The sequence below is a fragment of the Coregonus clupeaformis genome, unplaced genomic scaffold (genome assembly GCF_020615455.1).
Source record: "Coregonus clupeaformis isolate EN_2021a unplaced genomic scaffold, ASM2061545v1 scaf0154, whole genome shotgun sequence".
In the NCBI taxonomy this organism is placed as follows: Eukaryota; Metazoa; Chordata; class Actinopteri; order Salmoniformes; family Salmonidae; genus Coregonus; species Coregonus clupeaformis.
The window spans coordinates 413,405-430,000 of record NW_025533609.1 but is presented as its reverse complement, the minus strand read 5'-3'; the positions used below and the strand labels follow the sequence as shown (position 1 = coordinate 430,000).

General features: G+C 41.2%; 1 protein-coding gene across 4 annotated transcripts in view; it reads left to right on the top strand.

Moving 5' to 3' along the window:
- LOC121571050 (RNA-binding protein with multiple splicing-like) overlaps nt 1–16,596 on the top strand; it is a 46,037-nt gene that overhangs the window by 26,567 nt on the left and 2,874 nt on the right. For 3 of the 4 annotated variants that reach the window (XR_006001637.2, XR_006001636.1, XM_041882293.2), the window contains exon 6: nt 2,887–2,950. Coding sequence is in view for 2 of the 4 variants with exons in the window: in XM_041882293.2 (XP_041738227.1) it covers nt 2,887–2,950 (64 nt within the window). In the remaining 2 variants the exon portion in view is untranslated. Of the gene's footprint in view, nt 1–642; nt 771–2,886; nt 2,951–16,596 lie in introns of all 4 variants that reach the window. The other variant, XM_041882292.2, reaches the window with a different exon arrangement.

The window sequence follows — 16,596 nt, the reverse complement described above, 5'->3', positions numbered from 1 at the left end:
CTCTCCCTCCTCCACTCCCCCCTCCACTCCTCCCTCCTCTCCCTCCTCCTCTCCCTCCTCCTCTCCCTCCTCCTCTCCCACCTCCTCTCCCTCCTCCACTCCCTCCTCCTCTCCCTCCTCCTCTCCCCCCTCCTCTCCCTCCTCCTCTCCCTCCTCCTCTCCTTCCTCCTCTCCTCCCTCCTCTCCCTCCTCCACTCCCTCCTCCCTCCTCTCCCTCCTCCACTCCCTCCTCCCTCCTCTCCCTCCTCCACTCCCTCCTCCACTCCCTCCTCTCCCCCCTCCTCTCCCTCCTCCTCTCCCTCCTCCTCTCCTTCCTCCTCTCCTCCCTCCTCTCCCTCCTCCACTCCCTCCTCCTCTCCCACCTCCTCTCCCTCCTCCCCTCCCTCCTCCTCTCCCTCCTCCTCTCCCTCCTCCTCTCCCTCCTCCTCTCCCCCCTCCTCTCCCTCCTCCTCTCCCTCCTCCTCTCCCCCCTCCTCTCCCTCCTCCTCTCCCTCCTCCTCTCCTTCCTCCTCTCCTCCCTCCTCTCCCTCCTCCACTCCCTCCTCCCTCCCCCCTCCTCTCCCTCCTCCACTCCCTCCTCCACTCCCTCCTCCTCTCCTTCCTCCACTCCTCACCGTGCTCCTCCTCTTCTTGTCTCCACAGATGAGCTCACCGTACCCGCTCTATACCCTGGCGGCCCAGACATGTGGGCGTCATACCCGCTATACCCGGCGGAGCTGTCACAAGCCCTCCCTCCTGCTTTCACCTACCCCTCCTCCCTCCACACTCAGGTAACCCGGACACCTAACTAACTAACAACCTCCCTTCTTTCACTTTTTTATTTATCCCTTATTTTACCAGGTAAGTTGACTGAGAACACATTTTCATTTACAGCAACGACCTGGGGAGTAGTTACAGGGGAGAGGAAGGGGGATGAATGAGCCAATTGGAAGCTGGGGATGATTAGGTGGCCATGATGGTATGAGGGCCAGATTGGGAATTTAGCCAGGACACCGGGGTTAACACCCCTACTCTTACGATAAGTGCCATGGGATCTTTAATGACCACAGAGAGTCAGGACACCCGTTTAACATCCCATCCAAAAGACGGCACCCTACACAGGGATATTATTGTTTTGACCCGAGGAAAAGGTTCCTCCTACTGGCACTTCAACTCCACTTCCAGCAGCATCTGGTCTCCCATCCAGGGACTGACCAGAACCAACCCTGCTTAGCTTCAGAGACAAACCAGCAGTGGGCTGCAGGGTGGTATGCTTCTGCACCCACACCTACCTATCTCCCTACCTACAGTAAACTACCTACCTACCTACCTCACACCATCCTAAATGACTCCTACCCCACACTGCCTCCCTCCCTACCTACCTACCTCACACCATCCTAAATGACTCCTACCCCACACTGCCTCCCTACCTACCTACCTCCCACCATCCTAAATGACTCCTACCCCACACTGCCTCCCTACCTACCTACCTCCCACCATCCTAAATGACTCCTACCCCACACTGCCTCCCTCCCTACCTACCTCCCACCATCCTAAATGACTCCTACCCCACACTGCCTCCCTCCCTCCCTACCTACCTCACACCATCCTAAATGACTCCTACCCCACACTGCCTCCCTCCCTACCTACCTCACACCATCCTAAATGACTCCTACCCCACACTGCCTCCCTTATAACCCTTATATGATGGCTTGATATGGGATTTATTAATGTTAAAAAGGTGATGTTCATGACAGTTCATGCTAGGTGAGGGTAGACATTGATAGTTGTTGAGTGGGAGTTTTGGTTGCTGATTGGCTTTTGAGTTCACACTGAACTCTGATCACTGATTTCCAGGACCTACAGATATAATGTTGATTTAAAAGATAACCCAGGCAAATTAAATAAAATCTGCACCGTCCCTAAACTAAATTATACAAATAGTTCAAGTAAATACATTCTAAAGTCGGCTAGCTACCTAATGAGCTCACACTGGTTAATTTTTTTTATTTAAATTTTTAAGGGGGTAGATCAGCTTAATATTGCAGGTAGATTGTAACTTCCATCAATGTAATTGTCTGCATCACTTCCAATCCCCCATGTTTATATATATATATATATATATATATATACATACATACACACATACGTACACACATACATACATACACACATACATACATACATACCCTTTAAAAAATATATATTCCCCTTTATTACTTTCCAACCCCACCCCCCTTTGACACTGGTTAGTTGTCAAAACCTAGTGATCTATATATACCTATTTTCATAGACAATGATTTAATCCATTACGTCTATTTGCTTTTTATAGGCTATAATGGCTTGATCACACACACACACACACACACACACACACACACACACACACACACACACACACAAGTACAAACACACACATACAGCACATACACTCACTCACAAAATAGGCCTCTGTGTTTTCACTAAAGGGCGAGAAGTGGATGAGGTCATGTAGTCCCTTGTGAATTAGGCTCTGAATCAGGTGATTCTGAATGAGTCGATTCTGGTTTCAAATGAGTTGACTCATGATCTGAATCTTAGCAGGTTGACACTGGTGAACTGAATCAATTCTTATGACCTGAAGTGTGGACTCTGAAGTCAACATACGTAAAAATGTATGCACACATGACTGTAAGTCGCTTTGGATAAAAGCGTCTGCTAAATGGAATATTATTATTATTATTAAAATGAATCTTAGAGGATTGACTGAATATCTGGTGTAATGAATATGAGGGAATTGACCTGAAAAGGAGTGAGTCGACTCTTTTAAAATGAATCTTAGAGGTTTAACTGAATGTCTGGTGTGCTGAATATGAGTGAGTCGACTCCTTTGAAGTGAATCATGTTGCTGGTGTGCCTTTTGTTCAGATTCGCTGGCTCCCTCCTGCAGATGGAACTCCCCAGGGATGGAAGTCCAGGCAGTTCTGTTGAGGTATGTGTAACGTGACACACACACACAGACGTGCAGACACACACACACACACACACACACACACACACACACACAGAGACGTGCACACACACACACACAGATGTGCACACACACACAGATGTGCACACACACACACACACACAGAGACGTGCACACACACACACACACACACACACACACACACACACACACACACAGAGACGTGCACACACACACACACACACACACACACACACACACACAGAGACGTGCACACACACACACACACACAGACGTGCACACACACACACACACAGTACACACCAGTGTTGTAGTACTTTAGACTGGTCTCGGTCTCAAGTCCGGTCTCCAAACCAAATTTTGAGTCTCAGTCTTGTCTGGTGTCGGATATGTTTGTACTGGGTCTCGGACAGTGAGAACAGTCTCAGTCTTGTCTGGTGTCGGATATGTTTGTACTGGGTCTCGGACAGTGAGGACACGTCATTTCTTCCAGAGACCAGCCGAGTAAAAAACTCATAACCATTAGCTTCCATTCAGTCAGCGCATTAAAACCGCTTCGCCAGGCCAAATACAGTATATACACTCCTTTCATGATACATTAATAAATGAACAGTCTTTATATCTATTATAGACATGTTTGCGCTGTGGCGAACCTGTTGGACCTAGGTCTTCAGTGCGCGACAGGCTGGTGATGCTGAAAGGACCGCAACGGTAATACCAGCGCACCCATGTAGGAGTGCACTTTTTGTAAAACACAAAGGGTCCAGTGGTGTAGAGGGATATACCATATACCCACTTTCCCCCCCCCCATTGGGCACTCACTTCTTAATCCCTACTGATGCTTACCAAAGTAGTGTAGCGGAGGTATACGACTTTATCAATGATGTAGTACAATAGAGAAATCATGCACAAAGTAGCCTACACAATCTGCAAAGCCACGTGAAATATATTCACATGCGCGCCACCACACACAGCCTAGTTTCAGAGGAATATCATCTGCAGGCGGCAAGAGCACGCCGCTCTCAACCGGTTTACATCTGTAACCGGTAGCCGGTAGGAAAGACGTTTCAACGTATGATATCTACCAGTAAAACGCTAACTAAGGCAACAATGGGTATGCAAACCAGGTATTGAAAAAGTTTGGTCCAATGTCTTGGTTAGTAGGCTGTTTGTGATGGGCAATTCAGTCATCATGCGCTGTTTGCATCAGGGGCGTTGGCATGAGTGGGCCACAGGCCCACCCACTGGGGGAGCCGGGCCATGCCAGGCCCACCCAATCAGATTGAGCAAAAACAAAAAAAGAATACATTATTTAATTTTTTTTTAACTACTCCTCAGACCTCCAAAATGGTCTCCTGATGTGGTTTAAGCATTGTTGTGGACATAGAACATCCCATTTTGTCATTTTTCTATTTACAAAATGGTGATTTTGAGAGTGAAAATGTGAAAGATATATAGGAAAACATCTGATTTTTCACACAGGGTGCCTTTCCTTCGCTGGGCGGGCCGTTTGGGAACTTCTTTGGCAAAATTAGAGTATATCCACCTTCTCCAGGCAGCACTACACCACTGGATAGGGCTGATGGAAAGACAGCAGTCACACAGCATGATGTTAAAGGATAAGCAGTCACACAGCATGATGTTAAAGGATAAGCAGTCACACAGCATGATGTTAAAGGATAAGCAGTCACACAGCATGATGTTAAAGGATAAGCAGTCACACAGCATGATGTTAAAGGATAAGCAGTCCATAAACTCAGACATAATAAGCCAGTAGGTCCCAATCATAAGAATACAAAAACACAACCATTAAGTATTTCCCAATCGAAACTATTACTTCCATTGCAAAAAACACATCAAGCACACAAAGTAACCGGTGACCTTAAGTTTAAATGCAACAATGTTTTACACAAGTTATTTTCAAAGAGATGGCTAACAACAGCAAGCACGCTAAAATAAAAAGAAACACAGTTTCACTCACCAGATGATGATAATTTGAAACATAACTTATTGTTAAAAGTTATTATTGAAAAGGGAGAAGCTAACAAATTAGCGACAACATCCTCTTTGATAACACCTGCTGTAGCCGCTGCAAACTAGCCGACAACAAAAGCTAGCTAGCTAGACCGCGGGAAAACAACTGCTCGCTATTGCGCAGTGACCTGTTGGCCTTTGAGAAGGCAGAAGTTTCCATAATTTTTTTGTAAAAACAGTCCCACCCATTACAAGTCAAAATGTGATTGGTTGATTCCACTGTCACTCCAAAATGTTGCCCTAATACAGTTGAATGGCAGATGCTTTTCTATCTAGCTTCTGATGGCCTAGCCAATGGCTGACTTAGCTAACTAGATTTATCTGCCCAGAGACAGCAAAGAAAAATCCTGATTGGATCATTTTTTCTCTCTCTCTCTTTTCAGTGTTAACCCATTCCTTTCCAACAAAAACTGAAGAGATTAAATCAGAACATAATTGAAAATAATAATATAATTATAATTATTATTGTTATTATTTTATAAATCCTTAGCCTTTCTCTGAAGGCGTAAAGGCCCATTGTTCCCCACTGTGTTTGGGTTAGTAATCATTTGTAGAGTGGCTCTATTTTCCCTCAGCATGCATTTTTTTCACTATTCTGAATGTCTAAAGAATCCACATGTTCTTCTGAAATATGAACACAGAAATACTGGACATGTTGAACTTATTATGAATTGGACTCAAATTTTTCTGGTCTCGGTCTTGACTCGGTCTCGCTTTAGGTGGTCTCGAACACAACGCTGGTACACACACGCACGCACGCACACACACACACACACACACACACACACACACACACACACACCTCGTAGTTATTATGGTCTGGTCTCATGACGTATGGATATTGCTATTGAAAATGCTTCAGTAAATGCTAAGACACAACATACTGTACACATTCATAGGGATAACACACACAGTCAACTTTCACGGGGGAAGTAGTATAGAAGTAGTATATAAGTAGTATAGAAGTAGTATAGAGTAGTATAGAGTAGTATAGAAGTAGTATAGAAGTAGTATAGAAGTAGTATAGAAGTAGTATAGAAGTAGTATAGAGTAGTGTAGAAGTAGTATAGAAGTAGTATAGAAGTAGTATAGAAGTAGTATAGAGTAGTATAGAAGTAGTATAGAAGTAGTATAGAAGTAGTGTAGAAGTAGTATAGAGTAGTATAGAGTAGTATAGAGTAGTATAGAAGTAGTATAGAAGTAGTATAGAAATAGTATAGAAGTAGTATATAAGTAGTATAGAGTAGTATAGAGTAGTATAGAGTAGTATAGAAGTAGTATAGAAGTAGTATAGAAGTAGTATAGAGTAGTATTGAAGTAGTATAGAAGTAGTATTGAGTAGTATAGAAGTAGTATATAGTAGTATTGAGTAGTATAGAGTAGTATAGAGTAGTATAGAAGTAGTATAGAAGTAGTATAGAAGTAGTATAGAGTAGTATAAAGTAGTATAGAGTAGTATAGAGTAGTATTGAAGTAGTATATAAGTAGTATAGAAGTAGTATAGAAGTAGTATAGAGTAGTATTGAGTAGTATAGAAGTAGTATTGAGTAGTATATAGTAGTATAGAGTAGTATAGAAGTAGTATAGAAGTAGTATAGAAGCAGTATAGAAGTAGTATAGAAGTAGTATTGAGTAGTATAGAAGTAGTATAGAAGTAGTATAGAAGTAGTATTGAGTAGCATTGAGTAGTATAGAAGTAGTATAGAAGTAGTATAGAAGTAGTATTGAGTAGTATAGAAGTAGTATAGAAGTAGTATAGAAGTAGTATAGAAGTAGTATAGAAGTAGTATAGAGTAGTGTATAAGTAGTATAGAAATAGTATAGAAGTAGTATATAAGTAGTATATAAGTAGTATAGAAGTAGTATAGAAGTAGTATTGAGTAGTATAGAAGTAGTATAGAAGTAGTATAGAAGTAGTATTGAGTAGTATAGAAGTAGTATTGAGTAGTATTTAGTAGTATGTAAATAGTATTGAGTCGTATGTAGGTAGTATTGAGTAGTATGTAAGTAGTATGTAAGTAGTATATAAGTATTATGTAAGTAGTATTAAGTAGTATGTAAGTAGTTTTGAGTAGTATGTAAGTAGTATATAAGTAGTATTGAGTAGTATGTAAGTAGTATTGAGTAGTATGTAAGTAGTATTGAGTAGTAAGTAAGTGGTATTGAGTAGTATTGAGTAGTATATAAGTAGTATATAAGTAGTATTGAGTAGTATGTAAGTAGTATTGAGTAGTATTGAGTAGTATTGAGTAGTATATAAGTAGTATGTAAGTAGTTAGTAGTATGGCAGTAAATCTCATTGGAACTAAGGCTCATGAACAACAATTTATTCAGCCTTATACAACCTGTAAACAACCTGACCATGACATCATAAAATACCTCATAATGTCCTCTTTGGGCCTAGTTTCACCCGCTGGGCATTCACTTCCTGGTAAAAGCCACTAAAATCTATTTTCATTTATTTTTTCCTCCCAGGTCATAGCCCAGTAAGCCAGTCTCTCAATTGATATCATGCATTGTTTTCTTAGATATGAAACATCAAAGGCAATGACTCAAACAGAATGAAGAATCATCTCTGTTTTAAAGGTCCAATGCAGCCGTTTTTATCTCAATATCAAATCATTTATGGGTAATGATTTAATTACCTTACTGTGATTGTTTTCAATTAATATTGTAAAAAGAGGAAGGTTTGGAACTCTCTTTCTTATTGGTCTATTAACTAATTTACCACCGGGTGATGTCACCAGGCAGGCAGAAACTCCATCCCACCAAAACAGGCTGAAATTTCAGGCATTTTTTTCAAACAGCTCTTACACTAAAATGGCATTATCATACTTTTCACAATTTCACAGTATTATTCCAACCTCATAGTGTGGAAATATAGATAAACATAGGGAAATCACGTTTTTGCAACCACTGGGCCTTTAATACAGACTGCTAGCTAGAGGGAGATGAAACTGAGATACATGGCTCCCACTCTACCTGTATTCAGGATACCTACCATACACCCCGTATTCAGGGTACCTACCATACTCTACCTGTATTCAGGGTACCTACCATACTCTACCTGTATTCAGGGTACCTACCATACTCTACCTGTATTCAGGGTACCTACCATACTCTTCCTGTATTCAGGGTACCTACCATACTCTACCTGTATTCAGGGTACCTACCATACTCTACCTGTATTCAGGGTACCTACCATACTCTACCTGTATTCAGGGTACCTACCATACTCTACCTGTGTTCAGGGTACCTACCATACTCTACCTGTATTCAGGGTACCTACCATACTCTACCTGTATTCAGGGTACCTACCATACTCTACCTGTATTCAGGGTTACTACCATACTCTACCTGTATTCAGGGTACCTACCATACTCTACCTGTATTCAGGGTACCTACCATACTCTACCTGTATTCAGGGTACCTACCATACTCTTCCTGTATTCAGGGTACCTACCATACTCTACCTGTATTCAGGGTACCTACCATACTCTACCTGTATTCAGGGTACCTACCATACTCTACCTGTATTCAGGGTACCTACCATACTCTACCCGTATTCAGGGTACCTACCATACTCTACCTGTATTCAGGGTACCTACCATACTCTACCTGTATTCAGGGTACCTACCATACTCTACCTGTATTCAGGGTACCTACCATACTCTACCTGTATTCAGGGTACCTACCATACTCTACCTGTATTCAGGGTACCTACCATACTCTACCTGTATTCAGGGTACCTACCATACTCTACCTGTGTTCAGGGTACCTACCATACTCTACCTGTATTCAGGGTCCCTACCATACTCTACCTGTATTCAGGGTACCTACCATACTCTACCTGTATTCAGGGTACCTACCATACTCTACCTGTATTCAGGGTACCTACCATACTCTTCCTGTATTCAGGGTACCTACCATACTCTACCTGTATTCAGGGTACCTACCATACTCTACCTGTATTCAGGGTACCTACCATACTATTCCTGTATTCAGGGTACCTACCATACTCTACCTGTATTCAGGGTACCTACCATACTCTACCTGTATTCAGGGTACCTACCATACTCTACCTGTATTCAGGGTACCTACCATACTCTACCTGTATTCAGGGTACCTACCATACTCTACCTGTATTCAGGGTACCTACCATACTCTACCTGTATTCAGGGTACCTACCATACTCTACCTGTATTCAGGGTACCTACCATACTCTTCCTGTATTCAGGGTACCTACCATACTCTACCTGTATTCAGGGTACCTACCATACTCTACCTGTGTTCAGGGTACCTACCATACTCTACCTGTATTCAGGGTACCTACCATACTCTACCTGTATTCAGGGTACCTACCATACTCTACCTGTATTCAGGGTACCTACCATACTCTACCTTTATTCAGGGTACCTACCATACTCTACCTGTATTCAGGGTACCTACCATACTCTACCTGTATTCAGGGTACCTACCATACTCTTCCTGTATTCAGGGTACCTACCATACTCTTCCTGTATTCAGGGTACCTACCATACTCTTCCTGTATTCAGGGTACCTACCATACTCTTCCTGTATTCAGGGTACCTACCATACTCTACCTGTATTCAGGGTACCTACCATACTCTACCTGTATTCAGGGTACCTACCATACTCTACCTGTATTCAGGGTACCTACCATACTCTTCCTGTATTCAGGGTACCTACCATACTCTTCCATCATTACAAATAGCATTCTATACTGTAGTTATGTCACACTTGATATTGCACAATTTTTAGTTATACTACACTTGATCGATAACCTTTGCTGTGTAACAGGCTACTACTGACTTAGGTAGTTATAACCTATAGATAGTTATACAGTCAACATGATGAAGGTATCCTGTTATAACCTATAGATAGTTATACAGTCAACATGGTGAAGGGATCCTGTTATAACCTATAGATAGTTATACAGTCAACATGGTGAAGATATCCTGTTATAACCTATAGATAGTTATACAGTCAACATGGTGAAGGTATCCTGTTATAACCTATAGATAGTTAAACAGTCAACATGGTGAAGATATCCAGTTATAACCTATAGATAATTATACAGTCAACATGGTGAAGGTATCCTGTTATTACCTATAGATAGTTATACAGTCAACATGGTGAAGGTATCCTGTTATAACCTATAGATAGTTATACAGTCAACATGGTGAAGGTATCCTGTTATAACCTATAGATAGTTATACAGTCAACATTATGAAGATATCCTGTTATAACCTATAGATAGTTATACATTCAACATGGTGAAGGTATCCTGTTATAACCTATAGATAGTTATACAGTCAACATGATGAAGATATCCTGTTATAACCTATAGATAGTTAAACAGTCAACATGGTGAAGGGATCCTGTTATAACCTATTGATAGTTAAACAGTCAACATGGTGAAGGGATCCTGTTATAACCTATTGATAGTTAAACAGTCAACATGGTGAAGGGATCCTGTTATAACCTATAGATAGTTATACAGTCAACATGGTGAAGGTATCCTGTTATAACCTATAGATAGTTAAACAGTCAACATGGTGAAGGTATCCTGTTATAACATATAGATAGTTATACAGTCAACATGGTGAAGGTATCCAGTTATAACCTATATATAGTTATACAGTCAACATGGTGATGGTATCCTGTTATAACCTATAGATAGTTATACAGTCAACATGGTGAAGGTATCCTGTTATAACCTATAGATAGTTATACATTCAACATGGTGAAGGTATCCTGTTATAACCTATAGATAATTATACAGTCAACATGGTGAAGGTATCCTGTTATAACCTATAGATAGTAATACAGTAAACATGGTGAAGGTATCCTGTTATAACCTATAGATAGTTATACAGTCAACATGGTGAAGGTATCCTGTTATAACCTATAGATAGTTATACAGTCAACATGGTGAAGGTATCCTGTTATAACCTATAGATAGTTATACAGTCAACATGATGAAGATATCCTGTTATAACCTATATATAGTTATACAGTCAACATGATGAAGGCATCCAGTTATAACTTATAGATAGTTATACAGTCAACATGGTGAAGGTATCCTGTTATAACCTATAGATAGTTATACAGTCAACATGGTGAAGGTATCCTGTTATAACCTATAGATAGTTATACAGTCAACATGATGAAGGTATCCTGTTATAACCTATAGATAGTTATACAGTCAACATGGTGAAGGTATCCTGTTATAACCTATAGATAGTTATATAGTCAACATGGTGAAGGTATCCTGTTATAACCTATAGATAGTTAAACAGTCAACATGGTGAAGATATCCTGTTATAACCTATAGATAGTTATACATTCAACATGGTGAAGGTATCCTGTTATAACCTATTGATAGTTATACAGTCAACATGGTGAAGGTATCCTGTTATAACCTATAGACAGTTAAACAGTCAACATGGTGAAGGTATCCTGTTATAACCTATAGATAGTTATACAGTCAACATGGTGAAGGGATCCTGTTATAACCTATAGATAGTTATACAGTCAACCTGGTGAAGGGATCCTGTTATAACCTATAGATAATTATACAGTCAACATGGTGACGGTATCCTGTTATAACCTATAGATAGTTATACAGTCAACATGGTGAAGGTATCCTGTTATAACCTATAGATAGTTATACAGTCAACATGATGAAGATATCCTGTTATAACCTATAGATAGTTATACAGTCAACATGATGACGGTATCCTGTTATAACCTATAGATAGTTATACAGTCAACATGGTGAAGGTATCCTGTTATAACCTATAGATAGTTATACAGTCAACATGGTGAAGGGATCCTGTTATAACCTATAGATAGTTATACAGTCAACGTGGTGAAGGTATCCTGTTATAACCTATAGATAGTTATACAGTCAACATGGTGAAGGGATCCTGTTATAACCTATAGATAGTTATACAGTCAACATGATGAAGGTATCCTGTTATAACCTATAGATAGTTATATAGTCAACATGGTGAAGGTATCCTGTTATAACCTATAGATAGTTAAACAGTCAACATGGTGAAGATATCCTGTTATAACCTATAGATAGTTATACATTCAACATGGTGAAGGTATCCTGTTATAACCTATTGATAGTTATACAGTCAACATGGTGAAGGTATCCTGTTATAACCTATAGACAGTTAAACAGTCAACATGGTGAAGGTATCCTGTTATAACCTATAGATAGTTATACAGTCAACATGATGAAGGGATCCTGTTATAACCTATAGATAGTTATACAGTCAACCTGGTGAAGGGATCCTGTTATAACCTATAGATAATTATACAGTCAACATGGTGACGGTATCCTGTTATAACCTATAGATAGTTATACAGTCAACATGGTGAAGGTATCCTGTTATAACCTATAGATAGTTATACAGTCAACATGATGAAGATATCCTGTTATAACCTATAGATAGTTATACAGTCAACATGATGACGGTATCCTGTTATAACCTATAGATAGTTATACAGTCAACATGGTGAAGGTATCCTGTTATAACCTATAGATAGTTATACAGTCAACATGGTGAAGGGATCCTGTTATAACCTATAGATAGTTATACAGTCAACGTGGTGAAGGTATCCTGTTATAACCTATAGATAGTTATACAGTCAACATGGTGAAGGGATCCTGTTATAACCTATAGATAGTTATACAGTCAACATGGTGAAGGTATCCAATTACATTCCCTGTGGTCAGTGGATCCCTTTGCACTACTGATGATTATTCAGTCGTGTTTATATATTGTGAACATTTCTCTGGCACAGCAGTTACAAAGCAACAGGGCAGTGGGTTTAAAGGCTGTAGAAAAAATTGAGTAAACGCTAAACAGGACAGCTGCATCGCTGCATGAAATAGGCAACAGTAACCGATCCGATTGTGGTACGTGTTCATCTGTCGGTAGACAAGCTCAACTCTGTTATACAAAGAAGCCACAAAACCACGCTCCCTGCTAGTGTGTGTGTGTGTGTGTGTGTGTGTGTGTGTGTGTGTGTGCGTGTGTGCGTGTGTGTGTGTGTGTGTGTGTGTGTGCGTGTGTGTGTGTGTGTTCGGCGCCAGTCATACAGTCACCAGACCCCTCCTCCATCCCCAAAGGCTCGGACAGGAAGAAACATGTTCCCGAGATCCCCAAAGGAAAAAGGGAGGGATGGGAAGGGGTGAAGCGCAGATAGAGGGGTAAGGACTTCATGTTGATTGGTGCTAGCTCTATTGGTGCCGTTCCCCCTGACCCCTGACCCTGCTCCAAGCTCTAGACACACACAGGCTGTTTTCAGAGGAGGGCAGGACAAAGAGAACCTGACGGTAAATAAGAGGTTTCTCCCTTTATCCGCCTTTCTTTCCATTTGGGGATTCTGGTTCCTCAAGGGGGCAGCGAGGAAGGGAGTGGACAAGGGAGGGGTTTTAAGGACATAATTACCCTTCTATCAAACTGAGCTGAACTCTTTTATATGGTCAGGCTGCCCCAGTGGATATTAACCCCTTGATCAAAGAACAACATCCCTGCATCCTGCACTGATTAGGATCAGAGTCAATGGTTGTTTCCTGATTAATTGGTCTGTTTATTGATCAGAGTCAATGATTGTTTCCTAATTATTTGGGCTGTTTATTGAAACTGCACTCATCTACAGCACGGAGACAGGAACATATCTAAAGCAATTCCCCAAAGAGGAGGTCTTACAGGAAGTCGAGAGCTTGGGACTGTCTGCAAAAAGAGGAAGTCTGAGATAATTGCCTTTAAAGTTCCGAACCCTCATTGGTTTGAATGGTGTCAGCGATTTTAATATTGTATTATTTTGAACTTAACAACATGAATTGGGGGTATTTAGTGTACTATACAGGCGGAGAACATTGAACAGAACAAGGCTATGTCAGTAACTCAATGTTGACAGGTAGCTTATTGGTTAAGAGCGTTGTGCCTGTACCCGAAAGGTCGCTGGTTCTAATCCCCGAGCCGACTAGGTGAAAAATCTGTCGATGTGCCCTTGAGCAAGGCATTTAACCCTAATTGCTCCTGTAAGTCGTTCTGGATAAGAGCGTCTGCTAAATGACTAAAATGCAGATATAACCTTATAGTCAGTCCCAAGCTCTCGATATGTACACGATTACAAACACACACATACACACACACTGTCTCACACACATTTCCCCCTTTCCACCTTACCCCAACCACACCAGTCACACACTAACCCTCACCCTCCAACACATTCTCAAATCCCACAATTGGCAATAAATATGTAAAGGCACCCTGAGACAGAAGCCCATAAGATCCAGCAAGCTTTGTCCCCATTATAATACATAACGCCGTTCATTTCCTATGCCGTCTGTGACGTTGGGAGAAAGGATAATGTGGTTAAGTTCAAAGGCTTTGTTTTATCCGTGCCCTTTTCATCTGTTGCTTTTCGTCGGCTGTGCCAACTCACGGTGGTAGACTAGAGCTGACCTCATGCCCATTACCCTTTTCCAGCATCGCTATGCTAAATGAATTGGTCATAAATGTAGGTATGTGATATTTAAGACAATAAGTATGTACGTAAGATCGAGAGTGCCCATCTATTTAGATCAGTGCTCTCCAGTCGACTGCTGTACATTAAAGATTATACATGTAACATTTCCACCTGCAAATATATAATATATAATATCTCTAAATGTCAATAACATATCAGTAGTAATAATAAGGAAGTAGGAATAAAATACCACTAAAGAAAAAGGAATGAGGTGGTAAAGTATCTTTCTTCAAACCAGCCTGTTTTTCTATGTACATCTTCCTGTTTTACAATTGGTTCTCATTCTCAAGGTTGACAACATTAGCATAACATTAGCAAACACAAAACTGCGAAAGGTGTTTTTTTTTGGATTATGATAAACTAGGTAAGAAAGCAGCAAGCCATTCTGCTTCAGAAACCATGATGAAAATCAAAATCATCGTGACAGATTACACGTTTCTCTTTTAATACAGGTATTTTTCTCAGGGAAACTTGTATTTTAGTTGCATTTACACCATTTAATTTTGTTTGTGCTTTTTTTACGGTTGTTGACTGTGTAATTACAGACATATACATTATACTGGAGAGGGAGCAACAAGATCTCACGGTCTCACTTCAGTATTCAACGTTTGTCCAGACGTCTATTGGAAAGTAGGTTAAGGTTTGGGTAGGGTTAAAACAGAAAAAAAACTTGACGGTTAAATTTAGACATTAATTCTGAGTGGTTAAGGTAAGGATTAAGATTTGGGATATGGTTAAAACAGAAGAAAAAAAAGAGTGCCTTACACTGGGATTGAACCCGCGATCCTCGGATCTGTAGCTCGCAGTTTACCAGATGGTAATAGGTGCTCACGTTGCCCCTAGTGGACAGTATTGAAGACATCTCCCTACTAGATGGTAATAGGTGCTCACGTTGCCCCTAGTGGACAGTATTGAAGACATCTCCCTACCAGATGGTAATAGGTACTCACGTTGCCCCTAGTGGACGGTATTGAAATTGCATCTCCCGATTTGGTGTGACCTGGGTGGACGGAGAGGCCCAATCATACTCAAGCAATGTTGTGTAATTGTCAAAACAATGGATGTGCTCTCTCTTAAGAGTTGCACAGTCATTACAGGCTTGTGGTCCACTTGTGGTCGTCCGAACATTTGACACGGTGGCTTACACTTACGGTCGGGGTATGTGGTTGGCAACCAGAAAGTGTAAGTCTCCGTGGGTAAACAGCTGAAACGTGGGAGACTGCGTGTCTGGGTGGTAAACAGCTGAAACGTGACACTGGGCAGAGTGCTCCACGCAGGAAAGGCCTTCGGTCACGGCCGCGTAATTAGGTTTATTAATCACCTGGCATCCTGCCTGTCACTGTGGCGGCCATTTTCGAAAAGACGTCAAGCGTTAACTGCACCGCATTGTAAGTTAAAACAGGTCACGCACCTTGTTGCGGGTGACCAGCTTTTGCTCTTTGAAGTTTTCTAAGGGCTTTTGGTTCCGAATATTTTGAATGTGTTGAAACGTTTGTTGTAATTATCCTGCTCCGTCTAAAGTTATTTTTCAGCTGCCTTCATGTCAACCTCTGTTTCCTTCTCCTGTCCACAGACACATGGTTATACGCACAGACAACATAATACTGGACATAAATGCTTAGTGAACTGCAGGGCAAGGTAATCCGGATTTTCCATCTGACAAGACATCATGGGGGAGTGTTTGTGTGTGTATATGTATGTGTGTGTGTGTGTGTGTGTGTGTGTGTGTGTGTGTGGGAGCCTTGCTGCCTGCCCTGAAGGGCTTATTGGCCATTAGCCCGACAAACCCAGTTCCTGTTGAACTTATGACTAACTCCCACCAGAGAGGGACTGACCCCCAGCTGAGGCCCCTTTAATAAGGAAGAAGGACTTCATTCAACCCCCCTTATCACACACTCTCACACATTCAGTCTCACTTCCATTCACACACAAAGACATGTACCCACATACATACAGTACACATGCACGCACGCTGTCTCTCATCTCCCTCACGCACACACACACACACACACACACACACACACACACACACA